This window comes from Filicampus tigris, chromosome 1 (genome assembly GCF_054856515.1).
Source record: "Filicampus tigris isolate MCC_2025a chromosome 1, RoL_Ftig_1.0, whole genome shotgun sequence".
NCBI lineage: Eukaryota > Metazoa > Chordata > Actinopteri > Syngnathiformes > Syngnathidae > Filicampus > Filicampus tigris.
This window is the reverse complement of record NC_141217.1, coordinates 19,500,274-19,513,133: the sequence shown is the minus strand read 5'-3', so window position 1 is coordinate 19,513,133 and position 12,860 is coordinate 19,500,274. Positions and strand designations below refer to the sequence as shown.

The 12,860-nt window shown below is 39.9% G+C and overlaps 1 protein-coding gene and 1 long non-coding RNA gene across 2 annotated transcripts; one reads left to right on the top strand and one right to left on the bottom strand.

Annotated features, from left to right (window-relative positions):
• The first annotated feature begins 3,758 nt into the window (after positions 1 to 3,758).
• On the top strand, positions 3,759 to 12,634 carry LOC147153151 (solute carrier family 2, facilitated glucose transporter member 1-like). The gene is made up of 10 exons (XM_086024846.1): positions 3,759 to 3,947; positions 6,219 to 6,311; positions 7,313 to 7,473; positions 7,558 to 7,798; positions 8,066 to 8,228; positions 9,175 to 9,362; positions 11,169 to 11,273; positions 11,357 to 11,458; positions 11,641 to 11,844; positions 12,232 to 12,634. The coding sequence occupies exons 1-10, from the start codon at positions 3,930 to 3,932 to the stop codon at positions 12,436 to 12,438; spliced, it is 1,482 nt and encodes a 493-aa protein (XP_085880972.1). The 5' UTR covers positions 3,759 to 3,929; the 3' UTR covers positions 12,439 to 12,634.
• On the bottom strand, positions 7,405 to 10,110 carry LOC147153152 (uncharacterized). The gene is made up of 3 exons (XR_015086038.1): positions 10,004 to 10,110; positions 9,162 to 9,409; positions 7,405 to 8,199 (listed from the first exon to the last, which is right to left on the bottom strand). It is a non-coding gene; the product is annotated as an uncharacterized LOC147153152 (long non-coding RNA).
• Positions 12,635 to 12,860: the final 226 nt, after the last annotated feature.

The window sequence follows — 12,860 nt, the reverse complement described above, 5'->3', positions numbered from 1 at the left end:
TTCCAAAGTTGACCCTCCCTGAGATTTGGGGGAAAAAACGTTTCTCAAAAAATATACCGGCACCTCTAAAATCCAACCCGCGTCATGCATAACGTTGTGCAAGACTTCTGTGCAGCATATTCCAAAAGAGGGAGGCAGCCTCAACGAAGGGTTTTATGTGAAGAAGCACAACCACCAGAAGTTATGACTCCAATTCAAAGCAGTAGAGCTCCGTGTCACTACAATTTACTGCAGTATCAAAGTTAAGGTGGAGTGTCTTCTACTGTATATTTACAGTGGTTGATGTTATTAATGTTAAGTCTTTAGTCTTTACATCTTTGTATTAGCAGTGATTAAAGCGGAAAGTCAAGCCAAAAATGTTATTTACCATAATATGTTCTATTTGCCCTCAATTGTCAAAAAAAAACATCATTCAGATTAATATTGCATTTGTAGAATTTGAATAAATCAGCAAAAAATCCACCCGTTTTCATCCATGTCAGGGGGCGTCCATTTTGTCACTTGCTGTCAACTGAAAATGACATCACAGACCCTCAGGGCTCAGATAACGACCAATCACGGCTGACCTGTTTTCTGAAGTTGAGCCGTGATTGGTCGTTACCTGAGCCCTGAGCACTTGTGAAGTCATTTTCAATCAACAAGAGTGACAAAATGGCCTGAGTTGGCTAAAAACGCTGCTTAACTCATGTTCCACAAATGCAACATTAATCAGAATGCCGTGTTTCAACTAGTGGGCCTTAAAAAATTCTTCTTGAAAAAAACTTATGCTGCATTCGAGGAAGATCGGGAAGTCAGTCTTTTCGGACTTTCAACTAGGAAAAGTGCACTAGAATGCTCCTTCGAACTGCAAGTCCGAGTTCGAAAGTTGGAAAAACTAAGGACCCCGAGTTCACCCGAGACTGTGATGTAGCGTCACTCTTCACTGGTGACCCCTTGGAGACACAGACTGTGAATGTCAAAACATAATTTACAAGATTATAAACATATATTTAGTTTTATGCATTTATTTTTGCATTGAAATTTGAAATGTATTTTAAAATTGTCGGCCGTCTTCCAAACTCTGAGAGACCCCACACGTGACTAGAAAAAAACGATTATTACAGTTTTGAACGTACCGTGTGTGGTGTGCAACCACACGGAAAAATCAACACGTCACACAAGAACCGAGTCACTCACAGATATTGTCACGTCAGACGAGAAATCTCTCAAAACCCCTCGAGATTAAACGAGACTTCGGAGCGAACAAACATGTTGGATGAAAAGGCAGAAGGGGTCTCAGGTCGTGTCTTGGTGGTGGCGCTAGTTTGTGAATTATTTTTAGTGACACAAAAAGAAAAGACGTAGGGCTCTGTTGCGCCGTGACTGTTTTCATTTTGGATTCCCACCATGCTTCTTCGCCGCGCCGTCACCTCGTTTTCTGTTTGTGTGTAGGTCACTATCAACCGGCTGCATGGTCGTTTGTCCTCGGGGCACAGCACACACGTTGCGAATTAAGTCGGGACCCAAAAAATCCAACATGTTGAATATCCCCGATTTAAGGTCGGACGTCCTTCCGAGCGACCGAGATCAGCCTGAGCACACCACACACGGCAGGATCTACGATTGTCGGGAGAGGAGATTCGGGGCTAAAATCGGGCCGATTATCCTGCCGTGTGAACCAGGCATTACTTAATGTGATATGAGTAGAAACCTTAATAATCATCCTGTCATATTACATAACCGCTCTCCGCATTGGTTATCATCACATTTATTAGTAGTTTTGAACGCAAATCAAGAAGCAATTGTGGCAAGCTTTCTCTCAGGCCACAGAAACTGACTGCGTGACCCACAGTCTGGCCTTTGGGTCTTGAGTTTGACATCTGTGATTCAGAGCACTGACTCCCAACCACTGTATTGAGGCACATTAATGTGCTGTAGGTAATTATACAATTTCCCTTACTTGGTCAGAAAATTTACTACAGACCATCTTTGTACTTTGTTCATCTTTTGTGTCTCAAACTCAACTTACTGTATGTGGTGGCCGCCGGAGGAGTCTTGGTATGTCTGGATCGCATCAAGTATTCCACAAAAAAGGAGTTGAAGTATTTAAAAAAAAGTACAAATAATCCAATCTTCTCCATCTTTATAAGGTAGCCCATAATTGATTTAAAAAAAGGAAAAAAAACACAAAACGCCCAGGGCAACAACATGGCAAAAAACGTGAGGGCTGTACAAACCTTAAACTTTGATGCCAAGTAAGGGGTCACAAAATGTCATCCTGTGGGCCACAAATAGCCCCTGATGTATCTGTACCACTGACATATAGCAATAAGCAAAAAACTTTCATAGGTTTTCATAATAAAAAAATAAAATAAAATAAATGTATTTGTGCATATATTGAAAAACATGCTGTACACCTTCCCCATCAGTCGACATTTGGTTTGGGAGTTTGTATTAGGCATAAATTACAGTATGTGAGGGGCTTTTTGTGAATAGTTGACATGTTGCGAATTTAGACAAACCCGTGATATTGTTCTACTTTTTTCACATGCTCGTACGACTTCTTCACCCTATCGCAATATTTATATAGACATGAAGAGGGGCCCCGACATAGGTTCAAGAACGTCAGAGGTTTCAAGAGGACTCCACCTTATTTCTTCTCTGTCTTGCTACTCTGTGTGAGCTGCAGCAGGTGTGCAGAGTCCCAGTATATAGCTTCACGTGTCAAACTCTGTGCCCATGCAGCAGGCAGCTGTTTACAGAGATAACTCCAAGGCAGTGCCGCCCAGGAAAAAAACAAACAGCAGACACGGGAGAAAAAGTTGGACTCTAGATGGTTGCACAGTAATTTGCACCTGAGCCAAAGAAGAGTACACTAGTGAATTACTCCCGCACACAAACTACTAAAATAATTACGTATGCACTGAATATGAGACCATTTCTTATGATGTGTGGGAGGATTTCAGTTAGAACGAAAGTAATTTCTGTTAAAAAAAATAAGTAGTTCACTTCAGTGTCCAACAACTGCCCAACAGCTTATCGTAGCGCTTCAGTAGTGTGTGAGCAAAGGATTTTTCAGGAGTGTGTGAGAGTGTTTCAGTAGCGTGTGAGTTAATGCTGAATTATGTTTAGATTTTTGTGCCCAGCGCAAGTCTAGTGCAAAACGCGGTCTACGTGTGCGCATGGGGGGAGTTTTCCTTCTTTTGAAATTTTTGCAGACAAGCGCAGTTAGAAACGGGTGTTTGCGCCGTTGTCGGCGTGAACACAGCCGACTTGCTACATTTAAAAGGAACTGGAAGGATTTCCATTTGCGTGTGATGTTTAGGTGGCCAGGGCACCTGCACCACAACTTAGACTTGCTTTCAACAGGCACAAAATTGTGTCTAATTTCAGCCTCCGAATTGTAAAGTGTGCTGGGGGTGTGTAAAACAAAACGCTATTGTTTTCCGCCAAATTCTCAAACACACACTGCACAAAAATCAAGATGTGCCGGTTTTTACACCCGAGCACACGTGCACTAAGAAAATACAGCCCCATACAGTAAAAGGTCCAGCAGGTAAGCATGAGTCACTCGATGAGCTTTTTGTGTTTGTGTGGACTGTAACATTTATGGGAAAAATATTCAAAACAAATGAGCTATATTAGCTCTCATCAGCTCAGCATTGTGTTGTGAACATGTGTTGTCTTGTTTTTCCTTCTCGGCCAATCAACAGAGTGATCCAGCCAGATCCACTTAGGGCTGATGTCATTAAGCAGCTCAGTGCAGTGCAGCACGTGGAATGCTGAGAGATGCACTGCAGAAAGATTCGCGTGCATCTCTTTAGAGCTGCGTCCGCTCACGTACAGCACCATGATGTGTTGTGAGCTTTTTAAGTATGCTATAATAGATACCTAAAGGATTACAAGAAAATACTTTTTTTTTTTTTAAATCAAGTGTGTGTAAAGTCAACATGGAGTGCATTGGAGAGGTAATTTGTGTCTGATGTAAAGTTGTATGAAACAACATGTTAATGTTGGAATTGTGATGGACAACAATCAGGCAAGATCAGCCACAATTAATTAACATGTGTAATTATCTAATGACAGTCTTTGAAAAGTTAATATGATTATTGCAGAATATGATAGTATCTGAGTTGTTCTCCATTATATCATATTTGTTGTTGACTACTGTTCTTTGTTTCTCATTGGTGTTGACTGACTGTACATCCACTAATGAGATTGTTCGGTAGTATTGCAGTTCCCGCCAAGTGTCGAGATTACAATGGATTTGGCCCCGGTGAGCAGTCGGTCATACTGTGGAGGTCACAAATTTACATTTGATTTTCTTTAGTCCTTCAGTGATTAGTTCTCAATGTCGATTCATGAGCTGTGTTGATTTTACGTGGCATTTGTCAAAAGAAAGTTGAGCTCTAAAGTCAAATCTGGACATGTCAATTGTCATGCTGTGCAGTCATTAACAAAATCTACCTTGTAAATGTGACTTTAAATGGGTTTGTTGACAAACATGCAACTTTATTTCTTGTCATCAAAAATGATCAGTGGTGGGCAGTAACCAAGTATAAAAACTAATTTTGTTACTGCACTTAAGTAAATTTTTCAGGTCTACTTTCTTTTTTTTTTTTACTCAAGTATCTGTACTTCTACTGAGTACAGAGTGTACTTTGCCAGCTCCAAAGAACAAGCATGATAGCAAATGGATGGATGAATGGACATTGCTATGTGAGTAGTAAATTGACTTGACTTTCCCACAAGGATGTATAAACAGTACTTACTATACATGTGGTGACTAAGTTGCCTATAGTAATAGCAGTACTCTATAGTAAAAAGCTTACCTACTTAAATTAAATGCAGTCGGACTAGACGGTGATCCTTGCAACTTAGTACAAGGGCAATGGCAAGTGGCCAGGAATTGAGTTTCCTTTTTTACATAGTATACAGCGACCAGCCACATCAAGTATTAAAATCAACAAAATAACACAATATTAAACATATTGTTTGATGAATACGCCTCTATTGTTGTCAATAACGGCTGAACAATATTACTGTATCTTTGTAAAAGTGGAATCCAGTATTCCGTATAGCTCTTGTGTGCATTATATTGTGCAACTGGTCAGCAGCACGGTGAACAAAGTTATTAGTAGCACGTCTACCTCTCAGGTTTGTGGTTCGGATAACGGCTCCAAATTTTATTTGCGGAATTTTCTGGGCTGCATATTCATTTCCTTTGACCCATGGATCAGTTTTGAAATTAGCAAGTAAAGTGCATTTGTGATATATAGATGTATTGTCACCTATTCGCACAAAAGCCAACTCAAACAGCCAGACCAGTCGTCGCTGTCCTGTGAAAAACACTTATGTCCATTTAAAAAAAAAAAATAATTACATTGATGGAGTTTCCATATTACAGACATCCCATTAATGTGACACAATTAGACACATGTGTTTTTCACAGGACAGCGATGATATATAGCATTGACTTCATAACTTTTGTTACTAAGGGTGTCACCAAGTCGCAACAATTTAGTACCTAAAGAAGCAATAATTTAATACACAACTAGAAACAACACCACTCTAACTATATGGCACCCTGTTTGAACAAAATAACACATTGAAGCGACTAAAATGTGAAAAACAGCAACATAGTATGCTGCGAAAGTCTCACGTAATTGTTAAGTTAGCGTTGTTAAACACTCAAATAAACACTTATCGTGATCATGAACAAATACAATATGAATATCGTTGGCGGAATGGTAAGCTATTTTAGACTAAGACATACTTATACACCAATAAGGGTAAACTTGTAAATCTTAATTAAAACATGAACTAAAGTGAGCGGGTCTGAGCCATGAAACTCCAGGGCTGAAAATGAGGCCTCCTCACGCCCTTCCTCCCACATTTGAACAACATTGTCCATAAGTGTACAAGTGGGCATGAATTATTTCTTGTCTACATGTGAGATTGGCTGACGACCATTTGGAAAAAAAAATGGATGTGCAAGTAGTCATATTGCTGTGTCTCACATATTTTGTTTTGAAGCCTTAGTATTGCAATGTATTTTAGGGGGGGAAAAACAACACTTCCCATTTAAGATACAGTATATACATATGAAGTATGTAAGGATGCAACTTTTTTTTCTCTCTATTAGACTTGCTTAATGTTCAAATTGATATTTATTTGTTTACTTTTTTTCAGTTGTTCAGTTCAATTTTAGTTTTTTCTAACCTTGTTTCTTATGATAGGTGACACCCCAGCTAATGATGGCTGTGGGCACAGCGGTGATTGGCTCCCTCCAGTTCGGCTACAACACTGGTGTCATTAATGCTCCTCAGAATGTGAGTATCACAGTCAAGTGAGATGCAAAGGTGGCCATTCTAAACCCAACCCAACTGTGTTTTTATTTATTTATTAACTTTGCATTTTGCCCATTAAAAATTCTGAGTGAAATTTGGATCCGAACACAAATTATTAGCAGCCTCTCATTCTTCATCGTACTTGTGAAAGATGCGTTCAGATGCACACAGTTTGACGCTTGCGCTTTGCGTGCTAATGTGAGTTACTGAGAAGGTTTAACTCAAATTTGAAGTGACATGGAGCAGGTTAATGGGATTATACAGTGCTATGTTGGCATATTAAAGGATTACGGGGTTGAATGTTTTGCTTATCGCGGCACGGTAGTGAATGGTTCGCACATCTGCTTCACACTTCTGAGGTTGGGAGTTATGAATCTGAGCTCCAACCTTCCTGTGTGGATTTTGCTGTTCTCCCTTTGCTTGCATTGGTTTTCAAAGGCTACTATGGCTTTCTTTTTTAATTACTTGACTTGTCAGTCAAGTTAGTCAAAACACTCTGTGAATCAACTTCTTAAATAGTGCTGCTTATCAGAAGCTAACACTGTTAGTTAATGCTAATTTGTGCATAACCCAATGCAATTCTGCTTACCTTTTTTAAAAATATATACAGTATATTTTAATTTATTCAGCCTTTATATATCCAGGTAAGGCAACTGATAACAGATTCTCATTTGCAATTCCGATCTGGAACCGGACAGCAGACTAAGAGCCAAACTTTTGTTATCCGACTGTTGCATGAAAATGGCTGGAGAAACTCGATGTGGGGAAGGTCAATATGTAAATTCAGAATTCACTCACAGACACATTTTCAAAAATAGGAAGAAAACCAACCAGGTCACCCTATTATCATTCCCACATACAGTATTTATATGGTTATATGGTATGGTTATGTGGTTTGTGAACCACAGCAAATTAAGATCACACAAAACAAGCTAAAGATTGTTTTTGTTTTTTTTGTTTTTTTCTGCTGTATTGTGGTTCAGATCATCGAAAATTTCTACAATGAGACGTGGAGCAGCAGGTTTTCTGAGCCCATCTCTCAGAGCACACTAACAGCTCTGTGGTCCCTCTCAGTGGCCATCTTCTCTGTGGGTGGAATGTTCGGTTCCTTTTCGGTTGGCCTTTTCGTGAATCGCTTTGGCAGGTAGGACTCCTTTGCCCGTTAATAATGAAACAATTAGGACCAATATGAATGAAATCGAATAAAACAAATTGTATTTTCCTGAAGGAGGAACTCCATGCTCATGGCCAACGTGCTTGCCCTTATCGCTGCTTTGCTCATGGGCTTCTCCAAGATGGCTGCCTCATGGGAACTACTCATCATTGGCCGCTTCACAGTGGGCTTGTATTCTGGCCTGTCCACTGGCTTTGTGCCTATGTACGTGGAGGAAATCTCCCCTACGTCTCTCCGCGGAGCAATGGGCACTCTGCATCAGCTGGGCGTTGTCATCGGCATCCTCTTGGCACAGGTAAATTACTCCCAAAAATTTGTTGACCAGTGTAATTGACTAAAACAATATGCTCCTCCTGGGATCGGGGAACTCAACAAATGTAATGCATCTTATTTAGCGAGGGGGAAAAGTGGTTTATAGTCCGAATTTGATGGTTTTCAGTTTTTAATTAATTTAGGCTGAAAGGGACTCTTAGTTCAAGTTTATTGGCTTTATCTTCGAATAACTGGTGTACAATATTGACACTATTCATGGATGTAACCATGTCGCTTGTATGCTCTGCAGATTTTGGGGATTGAATCCATCATGGGGAACGATTCCCTCTGGCCAGTGTTGTTAGGGGTAACTCTGCTGCCAGCCATTGTGCAGTCTGTCCTGCTGCCCCTCTGCCCAGAGAGTCCAAGATACCTCCTCATCAACTGCAACGAGGAGAGCAAAGCCAACAACGGTGAGACACTCTCCAAAGCACTCTTCCCAAAAATGTAACCATACAATATGAAACGATACATGTGGCTATCAGGGGTTAAAATGTGACTAAATTCGAAACCAAAACTGAATACTAGGCCAATAAGATATCCTCAGTTACGCATGACTTCTAGTAAAAAAATGTTCTCACATTTAGTAAGTGGCCATTAAAAAAAAAATCTTACAACAACAACAAAAAAAACAACATATTGTATTAAAATGCCTATATGTGCGAATGAGACGGTGAATGGTTATCTATTTGTGACCAGTTCTTAGTGTACTCCCCCTCTTGTTCAAAGTTAGGTGTAATAGGCTCCTTCTCATCACCCAAATGAAGACAAGTACGAGAGAAAATTGCTAAATGTATATAATTTAGCATGCATTTGCCCCGCTGTTGTATGGTGTCCCACAAGGTTAAATTTTGGGGCCCCTGCTGTTTTCATTGTATTTGCTGCCGCTGGGTTCCATCTTAAGAAAGCGTGGTATTTCTTTTCACTGCTATGTGGATGAAAAGTCCGGGCTCTGTCCTGCTATGCAAAAAGGGTGCTTCCTCCTTAAGGCCACTTTTGTCCTGTCTGGATGGAATCAAAGCCTGGATGGCAGTAAACATCCTGAACCTCAACAAAAACACAAGTTATGGTGTTTGGTCTCAGTGGCGTTGCACATCTCACCCTGTTGACTTGCGTCTCTTGTTTTGAATTGGACTGGCAAATTGGTGCTGTCGTTAATTCCTTTTTTTGACTCTTGGGTAGGTGGCTAAAGTAAAGCCTTTATGTTATTAATGTATTGTTTTAACTGTTTCTTCTTTTATATGTATCAATTGTTACTTTATGTTTAGCACTTTATATGCAGCCCTGGTTGTTGTTTAAAGTGCTCTATAAATAAAGTTGCGGTGAGTTGAAGGTTCATACTTTACACTAATTTTGCAGTGTTAGTCAAGCTGCGTGGCACCGACAACGTGAGCGAGGACATGACGGAGATGAAGGAAGAGAGCCGGCAGATGATGGCGGAGAAAAAAGTGACCATATTGGAGCTCTTGCGCTCTCCCGTCTATCGCCAGCCTGTCCTTGTTGCTGTGATGCTGCAGCTCTCACAGCAGCTGTCTGGGATCAACGCTGTAAGTTGGCCAGCGACTCTTTTGTTCTATTCACCGCCATGTGATCACTGTACAGAACATCAAGTATCAAGTCTGCTGGGATTGAATTAAGATTGTAAACATGAACAGGATAGTATAGAAAGTGAAGGGATAAACAGATTGTACACTAGTGCATTACACTCTGCTGAATTAAGACTAGTTCGGTTTTGTGATACATTATTAATCCTGAATTAAACCTGATATGTAGTAGCAGTGCCAACTACTGGACTAGTACTAGTCAGTGAAGTGCGGCCCTCCGCCAAGGCCAAACGACCATACAACAGTGGTGGGCGGCTACAACCAGCAAGGCCTAAACACTCTCAGAAGCTCTGACCTGCATTTACTGTATAACTTAAATTCTAACATTTGTTCAATGTAATAGTATTTAATTTATTCCCAGCAGTCTGTTTTCTGTATTTCATATAATTTCTCTTGGCTGCACTGCTTCAAATACATGTCTGTGGATGTTACAGATTTTTTTTTTCCAATTAGAGTTGAGCTGCTGCCATCTCAACCTAAACTACCCAAGGCCTTCCCAATCAGTAGTGCTGGCATGTAACTTAAACTGTATTAGCAATACGGGACTGTTTCTTTAACCACTCAGATTTGGAAATCACCCTCACCTTCAATGACTTCAGCTTTTTTCCATCCTCTGATTGTTGGGTCACGGCAAAACTTGTTACAGCCAACTTTGACTAGCAAAACACATCTGCAGTGATCTGTACACATCAATACACTTAATAATCAGTGTCTCTGGTGAGTTTGATGTAAAGTATTTGATTAAAAAAAAGACTTTGTCATGTTATTACATCAATGTTGACATTGCCTGCGATTGGCTGATGACCAGACCGGGGTCTGGGATAGGCTCCAGCTCACCTTTGACCCTCATGAAGATAAGCACAATAGAAAATGGATGGATGAATATTGTATATAATGTATTCTACTTCAGATGGTGTACCTGTCACAATTGCCTGTTGTTATATTGTGGTTTTTCATAGTAGTGACGGTTTCTATAATTGTGACGTGATGGTGGATTAAGTAGAGAACAGTCAGTCCCCACTGAAGGCCCAAGGTACCTGATGCATGGCCCTGTCACAGCCCTACGTGGTCAATTTGAGTTTACGTGCAAGGTCAACCCTGGTGTGCAGCTCTATCTGCTGGATCTGGTTGAACACTGCGCCACTTGTCCCCCTGTGCTAGTGTGCTGTAATGGTAAAAATAACTTATTTTGCAATATCTCCTAAAAAAAACAAAAAAAAACAAAAACACAATACCTCTTGCGCTTGTTGGCAGAAGTAACAACACAGCAATATGGCAGCATGTAAATATTACCGATGGTCATAAAGTTTTGATTAAGAACATAGCTGACAAAAATCTCAAGTGTTTTTTTTTTTTAATAAATAAAGATTGAATTTTGTGGTAATGGTGTGCATCAGATTATGATGACACTTCATGGGGTGGTGAATGTGGAGAAGCATCCAGCTGTTCAAACCACAAAATGCATGGCATGAGTTATTTTTTTTCTGTTTTTTGGAATAATTTTTTTCCCCGTTTTTCCGAATAATGTTTGTCTGTTTTTTGGGGTTTCGTATTGTTTTTTTTTTTTATAGATTTTTTTTCCTGTTTTTCAGAATATTTTTTGTTTGTTTTTCAGAATATTTTTTTTCTGTTTTTCAGAATATTTTTTTATGATCGAAAAAAAATATTCCAAAAACAGAAAAAAAAACAAAAACAAAAGATTCACCATGTTTGCTTTGAACTCGGGGCTTTCCTGTTCTCCCCTTTTAGGTGTTCTACTATTCAACTGGAATCTTTGCAAAAGCAGGTGTGTCCCAGCCTGTCTATGCAACCATCGGAGCAGGAGTAGTAAACACAGCCTTCACAGTTGTTTCTGTAAGTAACAAAATAACCATTTTGGAAAATGTAATACCTTAAAAGTTCCTAATACTCTGCTGACGCTCTCTTTTTTTGTGCAGTTGTTTGTAGTGGAGCGTATGGGCAGAAGGCCACTCCACCTAACTGGTTTAATGGGAATGGCAATTTCTGCAGTTGTTTTAACTCTTGCGCTGGCTTTGTTGGTAAGTGTGTGAAATCCTACCATTATTTTTATGTTAATGTCGCAGTGACTGTCATTACTTTGTGATGTGCTGTTTGTGGTATGTAAAATGTGGTTATGAATTCCGAAATAAAAAATTTAAAAAAGTTAAAAAGTCATTGTAACTCTTGTGGTATTCCTACTGAAAGTTACTGTGTCCCACAGGATCAATACAGCTGGATGTCCTATGTGAGCATTGTGGCCATCCTAAGCTTTGTAGCCTTTTTTGAAATTGGCCCAGGCCCCATCCCGTGGTTTATTGTGGCAGAGCTCTTCAGTCAAGGGCCCCGGCCCGCTGCCATTGCAGTTGCTGGCTTCTGTAATTGGTCTGCCAATTTTGTAATTGGCATGAGCTTTCCATATGTTGAGGTAAGTTTTTTTTTCCTAAATAAAACATAGGGCAAATAGTCAATCATCTAAATGCAGCTCAGAATACTCAGTCATCTTGGATCAGATATTCCTTCAAAATCAATAGGGATCTTTCTCTGGCAGAATATTTAGAGTATTTATTTGGCGTGAATAAGCAAATTTTATAGAATCATGTAAGATTCTGTGCTGCCAAAATTGCTTTTAATTGTTTTTTTTTTAACTCCAAATTTCTATCTGCTCCTCATCTTTAGAATCAAGTTGCTTGTTTGTAATGCTTGTTTGTGGTCTACCTTTGATTCACATGTGAAATGCGTACTGTTAGAAAAGGATTTAACTCTTTTCTGTGCTGTACTACAACTTGGAGCATTTGTGTTTTTCTCCCTTCAGCAACTCTGTGGCCCATATGTCTTCATCATCTTCACCGTTCTCCTGCTGGGCTTCTTCGTCTTCACCTACTTCAAAGTGCCCGAAACCAAGGGACGTACCTTTGATGAGATTTCTGCAGGCTTTCGACAATCAACTGGTCGCAGTTCTGATAAATACTCAGCCTCTGAAGAGTTCAACACACTCAGGGGGGATGATCCTGACCTTTGAAACCTAAAATTTCCTTCATTTGGTCCATATTTTAATCCCAATTTATCTGTTGTTAGGCCAACGATGATTTTTAGTCCATCGTCACATGTTCTGTTCAGTTTTGGTGCTAAAAGATGGAGGGACTGATGTTTCGCCAATCACACAAATACATTGTTCTATAACAGTCCCATGAAAATAAATGCACTAGCACTGAGAAGTGGTCCTTTTTTATCTTAGTTCTGTGTAATTGTTTGGGAGTTTACTCATTGGGTAATTGAATGGTAATTTTGCACTCTCATTGTATTTGGTTCTTGGTTTGGGATGCAAGAGACCAGTCACAGGCAATAAACCACGTATCTTAACAAAACCTTCCACTAGGGTTGAACAATATCAGGGTTCTACATTAACCCAAGGTCACTACATGGCTGTGTCGGGCCACCCGG

What these genes read in the sequence shown, in the direction of transcription:
- LOC147153151 (XM_086024846.1), top strand. An exon ending in AGCTGTCTGGGATCAACGCT is followed by an intron (nt 9,363 to 11,168) that starts GTAAGTTGGCCA and finishes CTCCCCTTTTAG; the next exon opens with GTGTTCTACTATTCAACTGG. An exon ending in TGAGCTTTCCATATGTTGAG is followed by an intron (nt 11,845 to 12,231) that starts GTAAGTTTTTTT and finishes TTCTCCCTTCAG; the next exon opens with CAACTCTGTGGCCCATATGT.